The sequence below is a fragment of the Myotis daubentonii genome, chromosome 13 (assembly GCF_963259705.1).
Source record: "Myotis daubentonii chromosome 13, mMyoDau2.1, whole genome shotgun sequence".
NCBI lineage: Eukaryota > Metazoa > Chordata > Mammalia > Chiroptera > Vespertilionidae > Myotis > Myotis daubentonii.
Window position 1 is genome coordinate 43528169 of NC_081852.1, and position 21109 is coordinate 43549277.

The following is a 21109-nucleotide window of genomic DNA, read 5'->3' on the forward strand; positions in this document are numbered from 1 at the left end:
GGAAAAAACATAGTATATATATATATATAGGGCTTCGTACTACGCTGGAGTTTCAGGCATTCACTGGAGGTCTTGGAACATAGCCACCTCCCGCCGCGCCCCCCCCCCCCCCAACCCACTCCCCAGAAACTGGAACTACTGTATGTGGGATTCTATTCTACATTCTGGCCGTTTGAAGGGAAAGGATGGCTTCCACCTGGGCAATCAGGGAAGGAATACAGACACTTGACTCCTGCTCAGATAAATAGATTGGATTGGGACCAAAGCTGGAGTGGGGGAAGGGCATTCCTCCGCAAGCTCACAGCACAAGCGAGGCAATGCCCAAGCAGTGGAGGGGTTCAGTTGGCTTAAGTTAAGAGACTCTTGAAGGGGAGGAGGAGGGGATGAGGCCAGTAAATTAAAACTAAGAATGGCGGCGGCATGATTGGGTGCACCAGAGTCCGTTGACACATGAAGTTCAAATCATGCTTCCAGTTGCATGTTGGCTGAGTGACATGGATGAAGTTTCTTAACATGGCTCAGATTCCTCAACTGAAAACGACGATAACCCTAATAGGGTTGTTGGGGGAGGACTACCTAAGATATTGCCTATGGAGAGCTTAGTCCAGTGCCTGGTGGCTGGTAAACCCTCAGTAAGTCCTAGCATTTTTTTTTTTTTAACTTTTAAAAGATAAATATTTTTATTGAATTTAGAGAGAGGAAGGGAGAGGGATAGAAACATCGATGAGGAACTTCATCCATGGGTTGCCTCCTAACGCCCCCTACTGGGGATCTAACCCTCAACCCAGGCATGTGCCCTGTCCAGAATCCAATTGTGACCTCCCGGTTAATGGGCCGAAGCTCAACCATTGAGCCACACCAGCCAGGTGCTAGCATTGTTATTATTAATGCAAAGCCATCGGGTGTGTGCTTTAGGGGAGATTAACTGGACAACCAGAGAGGTGGACTGAGTTGGGAAGGGCCTGCCCTTGCACCTATGCACAGTAGCTGCTCAGGAAACACTGAACAGAATTGTATTTTCTGCCAGGCTTACGAGGCATACAGGTTTCTGCCTTTCGTGGGCGCAAGGTCCCGAGGAGGGGAGTTAAGTGCCAAAGTTGGGGAGGAGGATGCAGGCGTAAATTCTTCAGTTTATCTTCTTTCCAACTGTTCCCTGTCGGAATCTTCCAGAGCAAAGCGGAGGGGGCTGGGGGCCGGGTCCCGAAGCGCCTGCCCCACGGCTTCGCAGGATGTGGCGAAGGGATGTTGCGCAGGCGCAGAGCGAAGTCAGGGCGGGGCTCGGGAGGGAAAGCGCGCAGGCGCAGTGCTGACGAGCGCGTTTACCTGGCCGGAGTGGGCGGAGCTAAACCCGGGAGCGGCCGGAGGCGGGGCGAGCGCGATGACGTCACGGGCACGCCGCCGCGCAGCGCAGCGAGGAAGCGGCGGCGGCGGCGGCGGGGGAGGCGGAGGAGGTTCTCGGACCTGCGACTTCTGAGTGGCATTGGAGACAGGCGCGCTGTCGGGGTGGGGAGGGCCGGAGGGAACGCTACGGGGCCCCGCGGCCCTATCAGTGCCCCCTGGCCGTCCCCGCCCCTCCCGCAATCCACCCAGCGGCCGGGTAGGTGAGGTGCCACCCGCTCCTACTCCCTCGCTTTCGCCGACCGTGCGGAGGAGGGGGCAGCCACCTGCTGTACCAGCGACCTTGGGCGTGGCCTTCCTCGGTCTGGGCCGCGGGGCCCCGTCTGGCTCCTAGGGCTGCGGACGCCAGGGTCCAGGCCGCTGCCGGCGCTGACCTCCTGGGCTCCTACCTCGCGCCCGCCCGGGGTCCTTCCGTCCTATCTGGCCTGCGGGGGGCTCGGGCCCCCGTGGCCCGGCGTCGCCCCGGCCCCCGCCGGTGGACGGCAGCCCCTTGCCCGGGATGGGTTTACGCTGCTGTGCGCCGAGGTCCCGCCCCCTTGTTTTCTGCTTAGCGTTTGGGTAGGACTTTGAAATTAGGAAAGAGGGTGAGCGTTTCCGGTGGCTCTCCTCGGGGAAGGGAGGTGGGGCGTTTCAGGAGGTGATGACTGCTCCTCGGGTCCGAGGGAGGAAAGGGGGAGGCAAGGGGCAGGGATGGTCCAGAAGGTTGAGAACGGAAGGGAGGGGGAGGCGTGAGAGAATGGGGAGGCGCGGAGGGAAGCCCGGATCCTGAGGGTGGGCCGTCCATTCACTCACTTGCCCGCTGTGAGCGGAAACAGTGGAGCATGGAAGACACAGTCCTTGTCCTGGTGGAGCTTAAAGGGAAGGAGGGCGGCCTGGCAGGGCAGCGGGGAGCGGCACGTTGGTGTGATCGATGCTGCTGGAGGAGGTGCGTAACTTTTTGAGAGCTCTGGGGAGGGTCTCCCCTAAGTCCGGAGGGATGTGTTGGCAACGGAAGTGATGTGTAAGCTAAGGACCTGAAGGAGGAGAAGGAATCAACCGGTAAACCGTGGGAGAAACATATTTCAGGACATCGGTCCTCTTGAGACCCCCGGCTGCCTCCCTTCAGCTTGGTCTTTACGGGTTACTCTCGATGGGTCAGTGGGACAAAGGACATTAGGGCAGTGGTTCTCAACCTTCCTAATGCCCGACCCTTTAATACAGTTCCTCATGTTGTGGTGACTCCCAATTTCATTGTTACAAATTGAACATAATTAAAGCCTAGTGATTAATCACAAAAACAATATGTAATTATATATGTGTTTTCCGATGGTCGTAGGCGACCCCTGTGAAAGGGTCGCTCCACCCGCAAAGGGGTCGCGACCCACAGGTTGAGAACCGCTGCATTAGAGGGAGAGTCAGAAGAGCAGTTTACATCTGCAAAATTCATTTCACCTTCCTGAATGTTCGATTCTTCCTTTGTGAAATGGACATTCCACCTATAGTCCTGCACCTACCTCAGGGGTTGGTTGTAGGCAGTACCTGAAATAATGCAAGTAGAAGTGCGTGGGGCATTGGAAGTGTGATACGAATGTCAGGAATTGTTATGGTTACAGGATGCAGTCATCTGAGCGTGAGGGGTGTGGGCCGGAGGCCAGCCCCAGCGTGATGCCTGAGGCTCCTCTGGAGTCTCCACCTGCTCCTGCCAAGTCCCCTGCCAAGTCCCCGACGTTTGATCTTTTCAACTTGGTTCTGTCCTACAAGAGGCTGGAGATCTACCTGGAACCCCTGAAGGACGCAGGTGATGGTGTCCGGTACTTGCTCAGGTACAGACTTGGTAGAGTTGCTCTGACCTGCTGGGCTTCCTGTCTTCCTGCTCTGTGGTTGTGCTGGCCATTTAGGCAGTGGCTGGGCTGTCCTTTCTGCCCTAGTGAAGGGCCATTGGGCCTTTGGGCTTGTTCCAGGCCCACTCTGTCTCAGGCCCAGCCCAGGAGAGGCCGGCACTGGGAACCATCTGGCCTTTCACTAGGGTTTGTTCTTTGTGGTTGAATAAGCTCATACCCTCGGATTGTGAGCGAACTTTGAATATTGGGCCTTCTGTATCTAAAGTAGGCTTTTCCCCCTCCAGTAATAGCCTAATTAATAATAAAATTAGAATATAATTTAAACCTAAGTTAAAGAAATACAAATACCTATGAATAAGCAGGTATCATTTTTCCTAATCCTTTAGGATTATAGATCTCAATTCTTTTTCTTCTTATTCTGCTTTGATTTTCATCCTATATAATTGTCTTTTTCTCCTTTCAGCTCATTTTATAAGAAATATTTCATTTTTTTAATTTTCATTTTTTAAAAATATGTTTTTATTGATTTTTAGAGAGAGGAAGGGAGAGGGGGAGAGAGATAGAAACATCAGTGATGAGAGACAATCATTGATTGGCTGCTTCCTGCACACCCCCTCCTGGGGATTGAGCCTGAAACCCGAGCATGTGTCTTGACCAGGAATTGAATCGTTACCTGGTTCATAGGTCAATGTTCAACCACTGAGCCATACCGGCCAGGCATAAATGTATTTTAAATCACAGATATGTGCCATTTCACTCTCTAAATACTTCTGTTTGTCTCTAAATAAGGACTTTTTTTTCCCATAATCAAAGTCACATCATAGGTAACAAAATTAACAATAATTCTACGATATCTTCCTATACCCAATTCTTATTCAGATTTCCTCAGTTGTTCCAAGGATGTCATTTACAATTTTTGGACCAAATCAGGTTCTAGTCCAGACTATACATGCTCTGTGATTACTGTCTCTTGTCTTTCTCAATCTTCTTTTATGACACTAACTTGCTGGAGAGACTTGGCTCACTGTTCTGGGGAACTTCCTACACAGATATGTCTGGTTACTTCCTCATGGTGCAAACTGCAAGGTAGATATAAAGGATTAGATTTAAATAAAAAAAATTGTTTACAAAACTCCTGTGTTCTTAATATTGCACCTCAGTGGGAGTACATAAACAGCAGGCATTCATATCCTGGAACCTGTGAAGTGGGCTTTAGAGGCATATGAAGCTCCTGAAACGGAATGAAAAATTATATGTGGGCACGTGTGTATTTCTAGGGAGAAGCTTCTGATTTTATTAGATTCTCCTAAAGGACCTTTAACCCTCTAAGATGCTCAAGAGAGACAGGTAGGAGGCAGAGTGAGTTGAGTTGGGTTAACCTCTAAGTGTGCTGTGAGCAATCGTTCTTACCTCAGTGTGGAAATAGTGGGAGATTCATTTTTAACTTTTGTACCAAGGCCCTTATTTTTCTTATTCTTCCCAGAACCCCTTTAATTTATGGCATTATCTCTGGAGATGAGCTATTCAGTGTTCCGGGGCAGTGTTCTCTACTGTTAGATCACTCTACTCTTGGTGAAAGGGATAGTGAGATAGTAAGAGGAGGGCTCATTTTATAGTCACGGTGGGACCAGCTGTCTGAAATGAACGCCAGTCTTCCCTAAGGGAGAGGGGGGGCTCTGGAGAGCATGGAGCTGTGCTCGCTGGTGTTTTCTACTGTGTGTGTGGGTGTGTGCATGTATGAGTGTAGATAGATGTCCGTATGTATATGTATGTATGTGTTTTGCCCTTCTTTGGCCCTTCTTTTCTGCCTCTGGCCTATTAGTATTCTTAGCACTAACGTATTAGAAGTTTTCCCTTTATGAAATTAGAAATCTGAGGATGTGGTCGTAGCTGGTTTGGCTCAGTGGATAGAGCGTAGGCCTGTAGACTGAAGGGTTCCAGGTTCCGTTTTGGTCAATGGCACATGCCTTGGTTGCTGGCTTGATCCCCAGGAGGCAGCCAATCAGTGATTCTCATCATTGATGTTTCTCTCTCTCCCTCTCCCTTCCTCTCTGAAGTCAAGTATATATTAAAAACAAGAAAAGAAAGCTGAGGATGTGGTGGGATTGATCAAAGCTGGATGGAGAAGTAGCATCAGGCCTAAAATGCCCTCAGGAGCTTGTGGTCTCTACGCCCCTGGGAGACTGCTCTGCTCTGTGAAAGTGGCTGTCAGATTAGTTTGTGTGTTTGATTGTTCTGTTCTTAGTAAAGAGGATTTGATTTCGAAGAGGGACCTAATCTTGAGCTGTGGCTGTTAGGTTTGAAGCCGACAGTTGCAGTAGATTTTTAAAACAACTCCTCTCCTCTGGGACCAGTGACTCCAGTAGGTAGGTCCCGATGGTCCAAAGTGTCAGTGAAGACAGAATGGAAGAGGCTTTGAAATGAAAGTGACTTCAGTGCCTGTATGATGCTTTTATTTCTGAAATGGGATTGACTTAAACCTGGCTTTTAATCTGCTTTTACCCTAGTAGCTGCCACTAAATGGTTTGGAGGCCTAATTAGGGTGGTACAGTTGAAATGTTTTGAATTTTAAGAAATAGGCAGAGAGAGGTCATTCATTTCCTTGCTATAACTGTTAAGAAATAAAAGCAGCACCTAAAGTCGCTAACCTCATTTAGTAACTCTGAAATACCCAAACTAGAGCAACGCCCCCCCCCCCCCCAAAAAAAAAAAACCACACACACACATTTAAGTTCTGAATACATTGCTGGTCAGTAACTTACCTGTTTATTTTTCTATTTGTCTTTCTCCTCTGATGGATGACCTTAAATATGCTGATGCTGCTCTTTATTTTTATTTTTTTTTAAATATATTTTTATTGATTTCAGAGAGGAAAGAAGAGAGAGAGAGAGAGAGAGAGAGAGAGAGAGAGAAACATCAGTGTTGAGAGAGAATCTTTGATCGGCTGCCTCCTGCATGCCCCCTGCCTGCCCCCCACTGGCGATTCCTGGTCTGCCTGCCCTGAGCGGGAATCAAACTGCGACCTCTTGGTTCATAGTTTGACGCTCAACTTTTGAGTCATGCCAGCCCGGCTGATGCTGCTCTGTAGACTGTAGGAGGCAGTAGCTTCATTGCTACGCCTGTGCTCCTTCCCCATTAAATGTCTTTTATCGGGACTAAGCCAGCAGTGTTCGCTTGTCTTTCTTCCCTCTTTGGAGGCCTCTGCTTTGCCAGTAGGTGGCGATGGTGGGAGTTAGGTCTGTGTTTGCTTCCGTCTGTTCCTGTTTATTTAGGGCACGTTTGCTGAGACTGCTACACCCTGGTTTTGTCTTCATTTTTTAATATGTTAAGATATTTTTCTCTTTTTGAAATAACATATGTATAAAATAAACTCAAAATTGCAGAAATAAGAGAAAGTTACAAATGGGGTCAAAGAAATCCTTTATGTTTTGTTCTCTTGATTTCTGGATTAGATGACTCTTGTGCAGTGAATATATGGTCTATGAAACTGTAAAAAAGAATGCTATATGTAAATTATATCTCAATAAAATGAAGGAAAATTTTAAAGAATGCTTGTCATTATCACCTTTTAAAGAGAATAGAACCATAGAACCTTTCAAAACACAGGTTAATTGGTATTAACTAGGTTTCTTTCCCTTTTTTTTTTTTTTGAGTGCCCCAGGGGGTTGGGTGAATGTGCACAAACAACTGCCAACAGATGGTTGTTGGCATCAATTCAGTGCTAACGTGAATCTCCAATTTGGTGTTCAGTGATGAAGGAAACTTGATTCATTGCAAAACAGCTCGATTGTAATACAGCACTGGCTATGAAAACAGCAGGCTGTGAGGCGGCCTGGGGGCCAGGCTCCTCTCTGGCTAGACAGCTCTGCCTGCTCCTCGATGGTTTGCTCTGCTCTGCTCTGCTTGGTGCAGGTCTGCTCTGCCCTGTGCTGCTCTGCTCTGCTCTGCTCCAGTGAGGCATCTTTGGTGTTTCAGCTCCAGCCAAGGGAATGCAGTCTTAGGAAGAATGGGAGAGTGTACTCTTCACTAGGTTTCTTAGTAGTTAATGTTATGAATGTTTCCTCTTCCTTGGAGAAAGTGCTACAGGTCTTCTAGTTCTAAGAGGATACTTTTCTCACCCCAGGACCTAATATGTGATTTTAACTCCTCTCCCAGTCACCTGTCCAAGTGAGACCCAGTTTTCATTTCTCCTTGACACCCTGAGCTCAGGCCCCCTCCTCTTGCTCCGGGTTTTAATGACTCACCTGTGCTGGCTCACCCCCCCTTCCCACCTGGAGGAGCATCTGGCTGGTCTTTAGTGACTAGAACTCTCTGTGTTGTAGGTGGCAGACGCCTTTGTGTTCCTTGCTGACCTGCCTGGGCCTCAACGTCTTGTTCCTCACCTTGAATGAGGGTAAGAACTGCTTCCAGGGGCCGGGCTTTGTGTGTGAATGAATGTGGGGAGGAATTCCGAAAAGCAGCCCCATGTGAAGGAGCCCTTGGTCTTGCCCGGGAGCTGGCCTTCCTCTTGTCTGCATGCTGTCAGAACACAGGTTCTGGAGAGACACGTTCTGGGCTAGAATCCGGGCTGGGTTGGGGGTGCCCTAACACCTCATTTTCCTCATGTCGATAGGGAGGATGATAACAGTGCTTTCCACAGAGGGTGGTTGTAGGGAATGAGAGGATCTGTGTATAACACTTAGCTCAGTGCCTGACAGAGTAAGCAGCCAATACCTGACAGTAGTCCGCCCTTATCCACGGTTGTGTGTTCTATGGTTTCAGTTGTCCACTGTCAACCTACTGTGTGCTAGCATAGGCTTTAAAAATATTTTCAAAAATATTAAATAGAAAATTCCAGAAATAAGCAATTTATACGTTTTAAATTGAGTGCCAGTCTGAGTAGCCTGATGGAATCTCTCTGTCCCTCCGGGATGAGAATCATCCCCGTGCAGTGTATCCACTCTGTATATGCTACCTGTCACTTAGCAGACCTCTTGGTTATCAGTTTGACTGGCATGGTACTGCAGTGCTTGTGTTCAAGTAACACTCTTTTTTACTAAATAAAGGCTCCAAAGCACAAGAGTAGTGGTGCTGGCAGTTTCGATATGCCAGAGAGAAACTGTAAAGTACTTCCTGTAAGTGAAAAGGTGAAAGTTCTTGACTTAAGAAAATCAAGTATGCCGAGGTTGGTAAGCTCTACAGGAAGAACAAATCTTCTCTCTGTGAAATTGCCTAATTTATAAATTAAACTTTATCATAGGTATGTATGTATAGAAAAAAACAGTTTATGTAGGATTCAGTACTATCCACGGTTTTAGGTATCCACTGGGGGACATGGATTATATTCCCTGCAGGTCAGGGGGTCTTCCGTGTTGTTATTATTGTTATCGTTTCCTTTTTGACTGAATGCTTTTTCCATTTTGGCTTCCAAGCTGATTCTGGGGTCATTTGGGGCATGATATGGGGTGAGGGGACAGAAAGGTAAGCTGAGGAGGATTTTTGCCACATCTGTTGATTTTCTGTGGCTCAGCAGATGAGCCCAGCAGGGGTTGCTGGACAGTCACCACCAGTAAGGAGTCTAGTGTGATGCCTTTGAGGTAGATGTGTGGACAGGTGGGTGGCAGTATGGGTCCTGGGTAGTGATGTCTCCTGGGGAACTGTTATGACAAGGTGGGCTGTGACCCAGCTCTTTTTCTTGTTGAAACTGGCAGATGGCTGCAAGAAAACCCAAAACAACAAAACAGCTGAACCCTCAGGGGAAATGAGTGGAGGACCTGGGACAGATTGTTCTGAGGAGCTGGGTCCTTGACTCACTTATTTCTTCTGTTGAACCCACATTTCTCAAGTGTCTCCTTGGTTTTCTATGGAGAGATGGACTCAGTGGGTTGAAAATAAACCCATTTCACATAAGGCTTCCTGTTGCTTCTCAGTGGGGCTCTTTGCCTGATTGAACTCAGATAGCATTCCCAGGCTGTTAGGTTTTTCCGAACGTATTTCCAAAGTAAATTAGTTCATAGAAGAGATATTTAGCATTTACTCTGTGCCCAGCGAGTGCTCTATTAGCCTGCCTCCAGGGCACCAGAGTTCCTTTGGATTTTCTCTCATCCTTACCATTTTTCAGTCCACGGTGGTCTGGGATATCCTAAAAGGCAAAGGGAAGGTTTCCAATCTGCCCCAGTGGTCCAACGGTCAGAATGTCAGTCATCGGGAAGCCCCAGTGGCCATTCCAGGCATGAGCCACCTATTGTATGCTAGTGTAGGTTTCTTAATATTAAAAACATGCGTTTGATGCCACAGCAGTGACTAGACAGACAAAGGCCCAGCCCTTAAGAGTCTACGTTTGTGAAAGAGACAGCAACCATACATTCTGTGCAGTAAAATAAAGCTGGGGCAAGGGGCTGGAGAGTGAGGGGGGAGACACTGTTTTCTGTGGAGTGATCAGAGAAGGCCTCTTGGGCAGAGTTCTGGAGGAGGTGAGGGAGCAAGCATGTGGACATGTGGGTGGGTGAAACGCCTGACCTTGCTACCTGTTAACCTACAGTATTATTGATCCCACAGGTGCGTGGTACTCAGTGGGTGCCTTGGTGATTTCAGTGCCCGCCCTTCTGGGCTACCTGCAGGAGGTCTGCCGGGCACGGCTGCCGGAGTCTGAGCTCATGCGGAGGAAGTATCATAGCGTGAGGCAGGAGGACCTGCAGAGAGTTCGCCTGTCTCGCCCCGAGGCTGTGGCCGAGGTGAAGTGCTTGTGAGTATGGAAGGAGCCAGGGAGGTGAGGGACAGTCACAGTCACACCTCCCACCACACTGCGTGTGCCAGGCATTGTATTAGGCAAACCACAGATGTCCATTTCTTTTCATCTTTTTAATAGTTCTGGGAGGTAGCTACTATTATTATCCTTCATTTATGGATGAGGAAAGGGGCTTTCACAGCTAGAAATGGACGGAGTTGGGATGAGAATCCAGATCCAGCTGGTTTCACAACTTGTTTTCTCTCCACTCGAGAGAGTTTAGGGCAGTGGTTCTCAACCTTCCTAATGCCACGACCCTTTAATACAGTTCCTCATGTTGTGGTGACCCCAACCATAAAATTATTTTCGTTGCTACTTCATAACTGTATTTTCATTGTTACAAATTGAACATAAAGCATAGTGATTAATCACAAAAACAATATGTAATTATATATTCAATATGTGTTTTCTGATGGTCTTAGGCGACCCCTGTGAAAGGGTCGTTCGACCCCCAAAGGGGTCATGACCCACAGGTTGAGAACCGCTGGTTTAGGGTCTTGATTTAGCGTGTGCATGCAGGAGCCACAGCCGTGTTCCAATCCTAGCTCTTACATTTACTTGCTGTGTGACACTGGGCAGGTTACTTAGCTTTCCTGTGCCTCAGCTGCTTCATCTGTTAAAGAAGATAATAATAGGCTTACCTCATAGGTGGCTGTGCAGATTAAATGAGTGTCTAGTACCCAGGAGGCGTTCAGTAAATATTAGTCGTGTTCACTGCACTATGGAGACACTTCTTAGATGTTACAGAGCTGGTTCTGCTGAAGAAGCACCGTAAGCCGGGTGCATAATGTTAACATCACTTCAGTGGCAGCTGCCATTTGGTGCGCCCTCCCTCAACTAGGCTCTCTTGACATACAGCAGGGTCCTCATCCCTCCCTGGGCAGCCAAAAAACAGTTATAAACAGAGCCCCGCTCCTCCACCCCCCGAAAGTCTGAGTTATCTGGAGTGGGGTTTGAATATCTGGGTTTTTTTTTAATCTTTTACTTTGAAATGATTTTAACCTAAAGTCAACTGGAATGTATAGTTCAATCTTTATTAGGGTATAGATTGTAGTTAGTAAGCCCATATATGACTAATTAAAATGAGGTTGTGAAAGTAAAAAGACAAAACAAACAAAAACTAACAGAAGAGTTGCAAGAATAATACAAAGAACTTTCATGTGCCCTTTACTCAGAATAATTATCAACATTTTGCCACATTGGCTGCATCTGTCTCTCTTTACACTATTTTTTCTTCCTGAACCATTTGAAAGTAAGTTGCAAACATCATGCCTGTTACCCAGATACTTCAGCGTGTATTTTCTAAGAACAAGGACATTCTCTCTTTTTTTAAAAAATACGTTTCCATTGGCTTCAGAGAGAGGAAGTGAGAGGGAGAGAGGGACAAACATCAATAATGAGAGAGGATCATTGAGCGGCTGCCTCCTGCACACCTCCTACTGGGGATTGAACCCACAACCCAGGCATGTGCTCTGACCGGGAATTGAACCGTGATCTCCTGGTTCATAGGTTGATGCTCAACCACTGAGCCACACTGGTTGGGCCAAGGACATTTTCTTATGTAGCCACAGTCCTGTAATCAAAATTAGGGATATTTACATTGATAACATTAACATTAGTATTATTATTTAATACAGAGTTCATAATCAGATTTTACTGCTTGTATTAATAAGGTCTTTTATATAAATTTCTCCTAATCCAGGATCCAATCCAGAATCACACATTGCATTTATTTTTATGTCTCTTCAGTCTCCTGTAACCTGTAGTAGTTCCTCAGAGACTTCTTGACACTTTTTAATAGAACAAACTTATTATTTTGTGGTATTTTCCTCAGTTTGGGGTTTCCTAGTTCCTCATGATTAGATTCAGGTTGTGCATTGTTGGCAGGAAATGACAAGTGACATGTCATTGTCAATGCGTTGCGTCAGGAGATACGTGATGTCGGTTTGTCTTGTTATGGGAGGTAGTATCTTTGATCCCTTGGTTAAGGTTTCTCCACGGTAAGATGACCCTTTCATTCTTTAGAGTTAGTAATCTGAGGGGGGTACACAAGTAAATACCTTGTTCCTTATCAAATATTTACCTACTTTTAAATCCATTGATGAGTCTTGCCTTCACCAGTTTATTCCTATGATGATTGCAAAGGTGATTTTGTAATTGTCATTATTAGCTGGCATTCTACTGTAATTCTTACTTATTATCAATATGAACTCAAGATTTTTAAACTTAATTTAATGGCTTATAATGTATTACTGTTACAGATTTTGATCTCAAATTGTCCTAGATTTGGCCAGTAGGGTCTCTTTTGAACTGGCTTCTGTGTTCTTTCGATATGCCCCCATCTTTTTTGAGTGCTTCCTTTATGGGACTAAATGATGTTCAAATTTATCTTATACTTTCCCTGCCCTGGCTCTAGAATCAGCCATTTTCCCCAGGAGCCCTTCGGAAACCAAGGCCTGGATGCTCATTGTACAGCTTGTGCTCATTGCTTCTGTGGTGCATCCATTAAAAAAAGCTCTCCAAGTGAGTCTGCCTTACACACCAGGTGGAGGCACATTGATCTGTCTACCTCCTGTCATTTATCCTCACAGCTCTAGAGTATCTGTGAGGTGGGTACCCCGTTCCTCATTTTATAGAGGAAAACGGCAGCCCTCTTAAGTAAAGGTAAGTAACTGGCCTCATAGTAATAGTTAGAAAGAGGCCAGAGCAGGAACCTTTGTCCTATTTCCACCTCAGCAGGGATTCCAAAAAGGGGACTGAAATGTATGAATGTTCTCCTGAGCTCTCCGGCCCCTCCCGCGGGTTTGAAGAGACTGACCATCCCTAGCAGCTGTGCCTGTGAAGTCCCAGGCTCTGCTACCCCAGAGCTCTGTCAGGCCCCTTGGGTGAGTGGGGCCGGGCGTGCGGCTCACAGACGCCCCTTGTGTCTGCAGCTTGATCCAGCTGGAGGCCTTCCTGCGCCGCCTGTGCTGCACCTGTGAAGCTGCCTACCGGGTGCTGCGCTGGGAGAACCCCACCGTGTCCTCACAGTGAGTGCCCCTCTGCTCCCACTCCCACTCCCACTCCCACTGCCCTGGAGGAATTTGTAACTTGAGCCCCAGGCAAAGCCAGCTGCCTTGAGGGCCCCAGGGCCCCTAACTCAGGGGAAGAGAGGCTTGCAGGTGGGAATGCACTGCTTTGTGTATGGTAATATATTTTAATAACAGAAAAATCACTATGGCAGTGATGGCGAACCTATGACACGTGTGTCAGAGGTGACACGCGAACTCATTTTTTGGGTTGATTTTTCTTTGTTAAATGGCATTTAAATATATAAAATAAATATCAAAAATATAAATCTTTGTTTTACTATGGTTGCAAATATCAAAAAATTTCTATGTGTGACATGGCACTAGAGTTAAGTTAGGGTTTTTCAAAATGCTGACATGCCGAGCTCAAAAGGTTCGTCATCACTGCACTATGCCGTCTCACACCCTGATATAGCGGCTGATACCATGTTTAGATCGACTTCTAGAATTGGTCATGTGCATATATACTCTATAGTTTCATAACGTATGTGAGATTCCCTTTTTTTTCTTTTTCACTTACCATTATATATCATCAGTGATTTTCTTTGTTGCCATATGACTTTTGGGATTATTGTGATACCAGATTAATATTGAGGGTGCATATGCTATGATATATGGAACCATTCTATTCTACATTTAGCCAGTTTTACTTTTATTACTAACCCTGTAGTGAACATTTGTATGGGTTTAGCTTTTGAAAATATTTTCTTAGAATAAATTCAAGGATGGAACTACTGGATCAAATGGAAGGAATGTTCTTTAGGTCCTTTATATATAAATAATAATGACAACTAATAGTGATTTAGTTTCCCCCTTGTGCCAGGCCCTGTGCTCAACACCTGCCATGTATTGTCTTACTCTTCATAATAACTCTAGGAGGCAGGCACTATTTTAATCCCCACTTTACCTGTGCAGGAAGTGACACGCAGAAAAACCAAGGGACTTGCCTAAGGGCACAAAGCAAGAAATGGCAAAGCTGGATGCAAAGCCAAGTTTGTCTTATTCTAGACTTCAGAGTCTAGAGCCTGAGGAGTGATGAGCGTTGAACCAGTATACGTGGCCCAGCCTCAGCCATTGCGACTGCCTCACCAGTATCCATTGTTAGCAACCAGTGACTTGTTGGTGGTTGTCAAGCCTTCCACTTTGCTTTATTGTCCACTTGTTTGATCAGCAGATCTTGTCAGTTTATTAACTGCCCAGTGCTATTTCTTGCCCGAGGCCTATGCGGGTGCTCCAAATTGTTTCCTTCTGGTCTTAGGAATTTCTGATCCTGTGGTTCCTCTGTCAATCCAGGTTCTATGGAGCTCTTCTGGCCACAGTTTGCATGCTGTATCTGCTGCCGCTGTGCTGGGTCCTTGCCCTTTTAAACAGCACACTCTTTCTAGGGAACGTGGAGTTCTTCCGAGGTAAGCCCTGGAGAGCCTGACAGATGGGCTCCTTGCTTGTCTCTATCGCTGATCATCTATTTGCTATTCTCTCCACAAGGGGGCAGCACCACATTAGGCGGGCTCCCCTGGGCTCTGCTTTGAGATGTTCGGTGGGACACGGGAGGCTGCTACAGTAGGGGTCCCTCTGCCTTTCTGAAGCAGGTGAATCACTGCTTAGGTGATATGTGGCTTCTGGGAGGTAAGGGAGGGATGTTTTTCCAGTGCTGCCACCTGATTTCCGGGACACAGCCCCCTGGAGTTGCTGCCACATCTCTGTGTGATACCAGAGTCCCTGTGTGCCGTCTGGCTTCTAAAGCAATGAGGCAGGCTGGAGAGGCCCTGAGTCATAGACGCTTGGGCCTTTACATATGTTTGGCTGATTGCTATATTTATTTTACTTGGTGTGGTTGGGTAATTAATTACAGAATCCCTAATTTATCAAGCACTTACTACGTTTAGTCTCTTTACAGTAATCTCATAGGGTGGGTGGTGGTATCTCTGCTTTTTTTGAGGTTAGGTTAGGTGACTTGTTTGGAATTAGGAGGGTGACTCTTTCCTGCAGCAAGAGTGGGATGCTGGAGGAAGAGGCAGCCAGCAGCAGAAATGGATACCCCCAAAGCACCACTCATTCCATCCTGTTTCTGCCTCCCATCCCACTCTTCTTGCCCTGAGTAGTGGTGTCTGAGTACAGGGCATGTCTGCAGCGGCGGATGAAATCCAGCCAGGAAGAGGGTACCTTCCAGAGCCCACCGTCCCCGGATGCTGGAGGGAAGGGCGTTCTGCCAGACTGCACGCCTACGCCCACACCCACAGAGGTGAGCGTCCCCCACCGTCAGGGCAGAGCCTGCTGTGGGCAGGTCCGGCACCTTCCTATTACCAGCTTGTTCGTAGCACATAGCTTCTGGGCTGGCCTCTATGTAGTTCCTGTTTCTCCCTAGGCCTCATCCCCTCTGAAGTGCTTGATAGTAATAATTGTAATAATAATAGCTACTCTGCGCTTTACTGAGTAGTTACTCTGCTGTTCCAAGCACTTTATAGATATTAACCCCATGAGGCGTAGGCTATTTCTGGGGATGAGATTTTGTTCTTCTTTGCGGAGGAGAAGGCTGAGGCACAGTGGTTGCTGGAGGGTGGTGTTGCCAAGATTCAGGTGGCCCTGTGGTTCCAGAGTCCATGCTCTCAACCCCTGTGCTGAAGCCCCCACAGGTCCACCCTGGTCTTGGTCCCATCTCCCTGTCTCCGCTTGTCAGAGAGCGCCTCTTTCCCGTGACTTCCTTCTTTCTTGCAGTTGTGCCATTTCCTCCAGGGCAGGAATAGAAGTTTGGGAAACCTGAGTGCTGGCTCAGGGGAGGTGGCCTCTGCCTTAGGTGCCAGGCTGCGACTCCTCTCCTTCTCAATAAAATCTCTCTTCCCAGGACCTCACGCCAGGCAGCGTGGAGGAGGCCGAGGAGGCTGAGCCTGATGAGGAATTTAAAGATGCGATTGAGGTGGGTGGCCCTTTTCCCCAGCACCCTCTACTGACCAGGCCAGAAATTGGGTGGTCCTGGAGCTATGTGGCTTCTCACATCCCAAATCTGGGTTCTTAAATTCTCTTATATCCAAGTGAGAACCTGAAACTTGCTCTGAGCTCAAACTCAGTGGGTGAAGGGGGTCACTGAACTTGTGCCTGTCCTGTTGCTGATCTAGTGACCTGTCCTGGCTGCCCAGGGCAGGGATGGCTCTGGAAGCCTCTGAGAATGCCCTGCTGGGGACTGGCTGCAGTTGTGGACTTGGCACCTTTGGTGTGGGGAAGGCAGATTTGGGGGAGGGCACTGCCTGGTCCCCAACTACTCTTAGGCAGAATGAGGGCTGAAAGATGCCCCTTTGGGGGGCAGGGAGAGGAGATTGGAGAAAGTGGTTGCATGGCCAAGTTCTAGGTCAGAGAAAGTTAAACAGTTTTTCTGATTTTAAGACCCTCTCTGTGGTCCAGTGTGGCACTTCTGGAACCCAGTAGTTCAAGCTGATAGTTTATAGTGCTTTATTTGGCATACAAACCTTATATTTTTTGAGCCAATATTTAAAAATGGGGAGATTTCAGTGAAAACTGGATTTTCAATTTTTAAGCAGCTCTGGTAGCCCTGAGTCTGCAGTGGCCCGTGTAGCTGAGGAGTGACTGTCCCCTTTAGAAAGTCACACAGTCCCCTCCCCCACCCCTCCTCATGTTCCCTGGTCACTGAGTCCTAGTGGAAGCTGTCATTTTGTTACATTTGCTCTATTGCTTCCTTACAGGAGGAAATAATTTCTCTTTTAAAGTGGGAAAATTGAGACATAAGAAATGGGGTCTTGGGTGTTTTCACCCGGCCTGTGGTTTTCACCTAGCCCATTCACTTTTACATCAGCCCGGTCCATTTACTTTTCAACCACTGAAAGCTTTCTCTGAGACTTTTATACACGATTGTAGACTCTGAATCTGGATGGTGGTGCGTTCAAGCATTTCTGTTTATAACCCACAGTAAGAAACACACGCACATCTTGGCCCAGTTCACACTTGTTTATACTATGGATAAAGCTTAACTGAAACAAGTTTCCTAACAGATGCATCATATGGGATCCTTTCTTTCCTGTTCTGTTCTATTCTGTTAAAAGAATGACCCACTTAATCAGTCTCACCCAGTTTGAAAAACAGGACACAGCCCCCCCCAAGCTTATTTGATGCTGGGGTCCTTTTATGGGGGCCTCTGTTAATGTCACCCCTTGGGACTTGCTTGGACAGAACTCAGAGTAACACTTGAGTGTTTCCTCTTGCTGGGGGCTGCCTCATAGCAACTTCCTTCCTGCTGTCTCTCTCCTTGTTTTCTTCTCCCCTGCACCTCGGGAAGCAGGAGACCCACTTGGTGGTGCTGGTAAGTAGGAGCCTTGATGAGGTGGGCGGGGGCCAGGCAGGGAGGGTGGCCACAGTCACCACACCTCGTGGGGTCCGCTGTGCTGGGTACCTCTGCATGCAGGCCCTGGAGCCCTGCCACAAGGTGGGCAGGACTGGAAGGAGCTGTTCCTACAGGAGGAGGAGGAGGGTGCCCCGTGCCCGGTAGAGGACGAGCTGGCCCTGCACGACAACGGGTTCCTGAGCAAGAATGAAGTGCTGCGCAGCAAGGTGTCGCGGCTCACAGAGCGGCTCCGCAAGCGGTACCCCACCAACAACTTCGGTACAGTCGGGACAGGGACGGGGGGGGGGGGGGCACCGTGGCCACAGGGCCAAAGTCTTGGAATTGTGGGTATGGGTTTGTGACAAGAGTGAGGGGTACTGCGGTGTCCATGGGACCCACATAGTGGGATTGTTGAGTGAGTGTGGGTTACTTCTTACCCCCTGTCCTTATTGAGCTTGTGGGAAGATAAGGAACTGGGTTCCAGAAGTGCCACCCTGGACCCTGGACCACAGAGAAGGTGGTGACCCTGTCAGCTTTGGGTGGTTTCCAGTGGGCACATTCTGCTGGATGCTCCTCTTTTTCGGCTGAGCCTGCAGGTGGGGTCTCTAAGCCCCAGGAGGGTATAGGGACTGGCAGCTCTGTAGTCTCCCTTCCTTCAGTCTCTGGATCTGGACTTTGCTCCCTTACTCACTGCTCCCAGCCAAGGAGTCTGGGCTGGTGTCCTGAGTCCCCATTTGGAAGACTCAGGAGCGGGTGAGAGTTGAGAGGCTCAAGGCTGAGCTGCTGCCTCTTTCTCAGGGAGCTGTACAGGCTGCTCGGCCACCTTCTCAGTGCTGAAGAAGAGGGTAAGTCTCCTTGAGGGTTCCCTGTTGGGTCTCAGTCCTGCCCCACCTGGGCACCTCCCCAGTCCACAGATGTCCCAGGTTCCTTGGGTGGGATCTGTGGGTGGGCGGGAGGGGGTGCTGAGGGCTCCAGGTGCCTGGGGCTGGGGATGGGTCGCGTCCTGACCTTGGCTCTTGTTGGCAGCGGAGCTGCAGTAACTGTGGAAATAGCTTCTGCTCCCGGTGCTGCTCCTTCAAGGTGCCCAAGTCTTCCATGGGGGCCACAGGTGAGTGGTGCCGGCGGCTGAGGGGCAGGGCAGGGCGAGGGCGTGGTTGTTCCCACCTCTGAGGAGGTGCTGCCTGTGGGATAGGAGTGAGGGGTCAGTGATAGGTCAAGGGAACTTGGGATCCTGGTCTGGCCTGTAGTAACATCTCCTCCATCACCGTTAACAATAAAAAACACAAAAGAATATATATGATCTATCAAAATTATGATGGGTGATAATGAATGACTGTGACAGCTTCTTTGAAGTTAAAACACTTCAAAGTTAAAGCAGCGTTAGCCACACCACTGGGCTCCCAACGCCACGCCTGCCTTCCCCAGAGACCACCATCCTGAATTTCATTCTTTTCCTCATTGCCTTGGTAATACTTCTGATAAAATAAAAGCTGTACATTATCATTGTAAACAAAACAACGTACAGATGAGCAGAAGGCGGAGCTCCACATGCAGATAGGATAAACGCATATGCACGCTCTAGAAAGGGAGCCTGTTTCACACAGTTCCTTGTAATACGTTACAATGAGGAATCAAGGGTTTTTGTCTTTCCTTCCGGTCATGCAAGTAGCATGTGCTTATACTGGAAGTTTTGGAAATTACCATACAGAAGAAGTAGGAAGAGAAAAATAAACCTGTAATCTTATCACCCAGAGAAAACCACTGTTAAAACATCTTGGAAATTTTTCTTCTGGCTCTTTATTTAAAAAACATTTTTATAGGTGTTGAGTTGGTGGTAAAATAATTTCTAATGCATAGAACACCTGGGAGAGGCCTGCTGTTGGCATGGTCACCCCCAAAGTCCCTGGTTCCCATAAAAAGATGTCTCCAAGGCTAGTGAGCTGGGTTGGCAAGGGTATGGGCTGAGCAGTGGGTGGTCTGTGGGGCTTTGGGGCCTGGGGCGGTGGTTCTGGTAGTTGGGGTCATGAGCCAAAGGGCATGAGGAAGCATCTCACCAAGTTTTTCCCCCTTTCCAGCCCCCGAAGCCCAGAGAGAGACTGTGTTTGTGTGTGCTTCGTGTAACCAGACCTTGAACAAGTGAGAAGAGGGGACAGGATCCGAGCAAGCGCCGGTCCCTGGGCCAGCAGCAGTAGACCCCAGTCTCCCTACCCCTAGCCCTGTGTGGCGTGTGCTGGGCAAATGTGGCCCGAATGCTAGGTAGGCTTCCCTTCTCTGTCCTTGCTGTCTCCAGCCGGGTTCTGGAGCTGTTCCCCACTCCTGCAGATGGTCAACAGAGGGGAGAGGAGCCCCTGGGGGGTCTGATATGTTTGCCTTGCTCTGTCCTGGGCTGTTAGTAGACTTTGGCCTGGGCAGGGAATATAAGCTAGAGGGCAGAAGAGAGCCACTCCTGGTCTCCATTGGGGTCTCTGAGGATCAGGGAGGCTCTACAAAGCTGGGAATACTCTGAGACCGGAGATCAGAAACTGGGAAAAGAGATTCCTCCTCCCGTGGGGTACTGGGCCAAGACGTTTGCCTGGAGAGTCTGTGCAGGCTTGGGAGTGCCATGCCCCAGCTCTGCTGTGTGAATGTCCCTCCAGGCACCAGGATCTTAATATTTACCCACCAACACTTTTAGGCTAACAAGACCAAAAGTGTTTCTAGAAACAGGGTTGAAGTTGCGAAGTTCCCCCAGAGGAGGCTGTGAGTAGGAGGGCCTGGCGGAGTCCTTGTATTAATCAGAGCAAAACGTAGGCGTCCCAGCAGCTCAAAGGACCTCAGCCCCACGTTGCAGAAATCTTGACGTGCAGAATCTCAGCTCACAGCTGCCCTAAGCCCTGGTGGGTAGATGCCAGGCACTCCGATCACTTCTGCTCCCACTGCTCAGAGCCTCGGGCACCCCTCCTCTGGCTCAGAGCTGCATTTCCCCTCCCCAGCACCTCGTCCCATGTAGTGTGAGACCGGAGCAGAAGTCCTGAGCCCTTGACCCTCGGGGGCCTGGGAAGCGTGCAATCTTGCCGAGTTGGGTCCTAGGTTCCAGGCTGTTCTCCAGCAAAACAGTCTTAGTTATGGGACAAGGCCACTTAGGGTCCCCATCCTCTCTCCAGCAGTTTCACATGCATTTATGTGCTCTCTGGGCTTTGTGTCTCTCTAAGCCATGAGCGGGCTCAGGCACCCCTTCCCTCCCCTGGAGCTGCCCTGCTTTTTTGAAGTATTTATTTATTTATTTCATGGTTCCTGGGAACATGGCACAGGCAATGGGCTGAGGATGGGGGCTTTGGCCCTAGGATGCTTCCCTGGAGTCCTGGGACTCAGAGCCCATAGGAGGTGGAGATGTTCCTACACCCTAAGCAGGGACCCAGGAGGCAGGTTGGGGAGGCAAGGACCATTCTAGACCAGCTTTCTCGCCAGGCCAACAGTCTAGCCTGGGCTGGGAAGACGGGCCTGCTCCAGGCCAGTGAGGGGCAAGTCCCTGGGGACCCAGGCAGGCCTTGGTGTCCCCCTTCCTCAGGCTCCTTTGTCCTGTTCCGAGATGAGCGTTAAGTACCCTGTGCTTTATTACACTGGAGGGGAACTAAAGGACTTCTGTGTATATGGAGAATTATCAATAAAAAGGCCTCAAGCTTCTTGTTTTTGACCTGGTCCTTGCGCTCACCCTCTCCCTAAGGCCGGAGAGCCGATCCCCCCAGTG

At 48.6% G+C, this 21109-nt stretch overlaps 1 protein-coding gene and 1 long non-coding RNA gene across 4 annotated transcripts in view; one reads left to right on the plus strand and one right to left on the minus strand.

Moving 5' to 3' along the window:
* The window catches only part of LOC132214212 (uncharacterized), a 377066-nt gene that overhangs the window by 42057 nt on the left and 313900 nt on the right, over window positions 1-21109 (minus strand). The window lies entirely within an intron of this gene.
* On the plus strand, window positions 1407-21045 carry ZFYVE27 (zinc finger FYVE-type containing 27). 3 transcript variants are annotated; one of them, XM_059660991.1, is made up of 13 exons: window positions 1407-1601; window positions 2991-3200; window positions 7541-7611; window positions 9756-9942; window positions 12918-13013; window positions 14346-14458; window positions 15155-15294; window positions 15895-15966; window positions 17341-17361; window positions 17517-17661; window positions 18181-18227; window positions 18409-18490; window positions 19458-21045. In XM_059660991.1, exons 2-13 carry the CDS (start codon window positions 2992-2994, stop codon window positions 19520-19522), a joined length of 1248 nt encoding a protein of 415 aa, XP_059516974.1. In that variant the 5' UTR covers window positions 1407-1601; window position 2991; the 3' UTR covers window positions 19523-21045. The 3 variants fall into 3 exon arrangements, with proteins under 3 accessions (XP_059516974.1, XP_059516975.1, XP_059516973.1); XM_059660992.1 differs by having other exon boundaries at window positions 1407-1597; XM_059660990.1 differs by lacking the exons at window positions 1407-1601; window positions 17341-17361.

What these genes read in the sequence shown, in the direction of transcription:
- ZFYVE27 (XM_059660991.1), top strand. Translation starts at nt 2,992, where the DNA reads ATGCAGTCATCTGAGCGTGAGGGGTGTGGGCCGGAGGCCAGCCCCAGC. An exon ending in GGTGTCCGGTACTTGCTCAG is followed by an intron (nt 3,201 to 7,540) that starts GTACAGACTTGG and finishes TCTGTGTTGTAG; the next exon opens with GTGGCAGACGCCTTTGTGTT. An exon ending in TCTCAGTGCTGAAGAAGAGG is followed by an intron (nt 18,228 to 18,408) that starts GTAAGTCTCCTT and finishes TCTTGTTGGCAG; the next exon opens with CGGAGCTGCAGTAACTGTGG.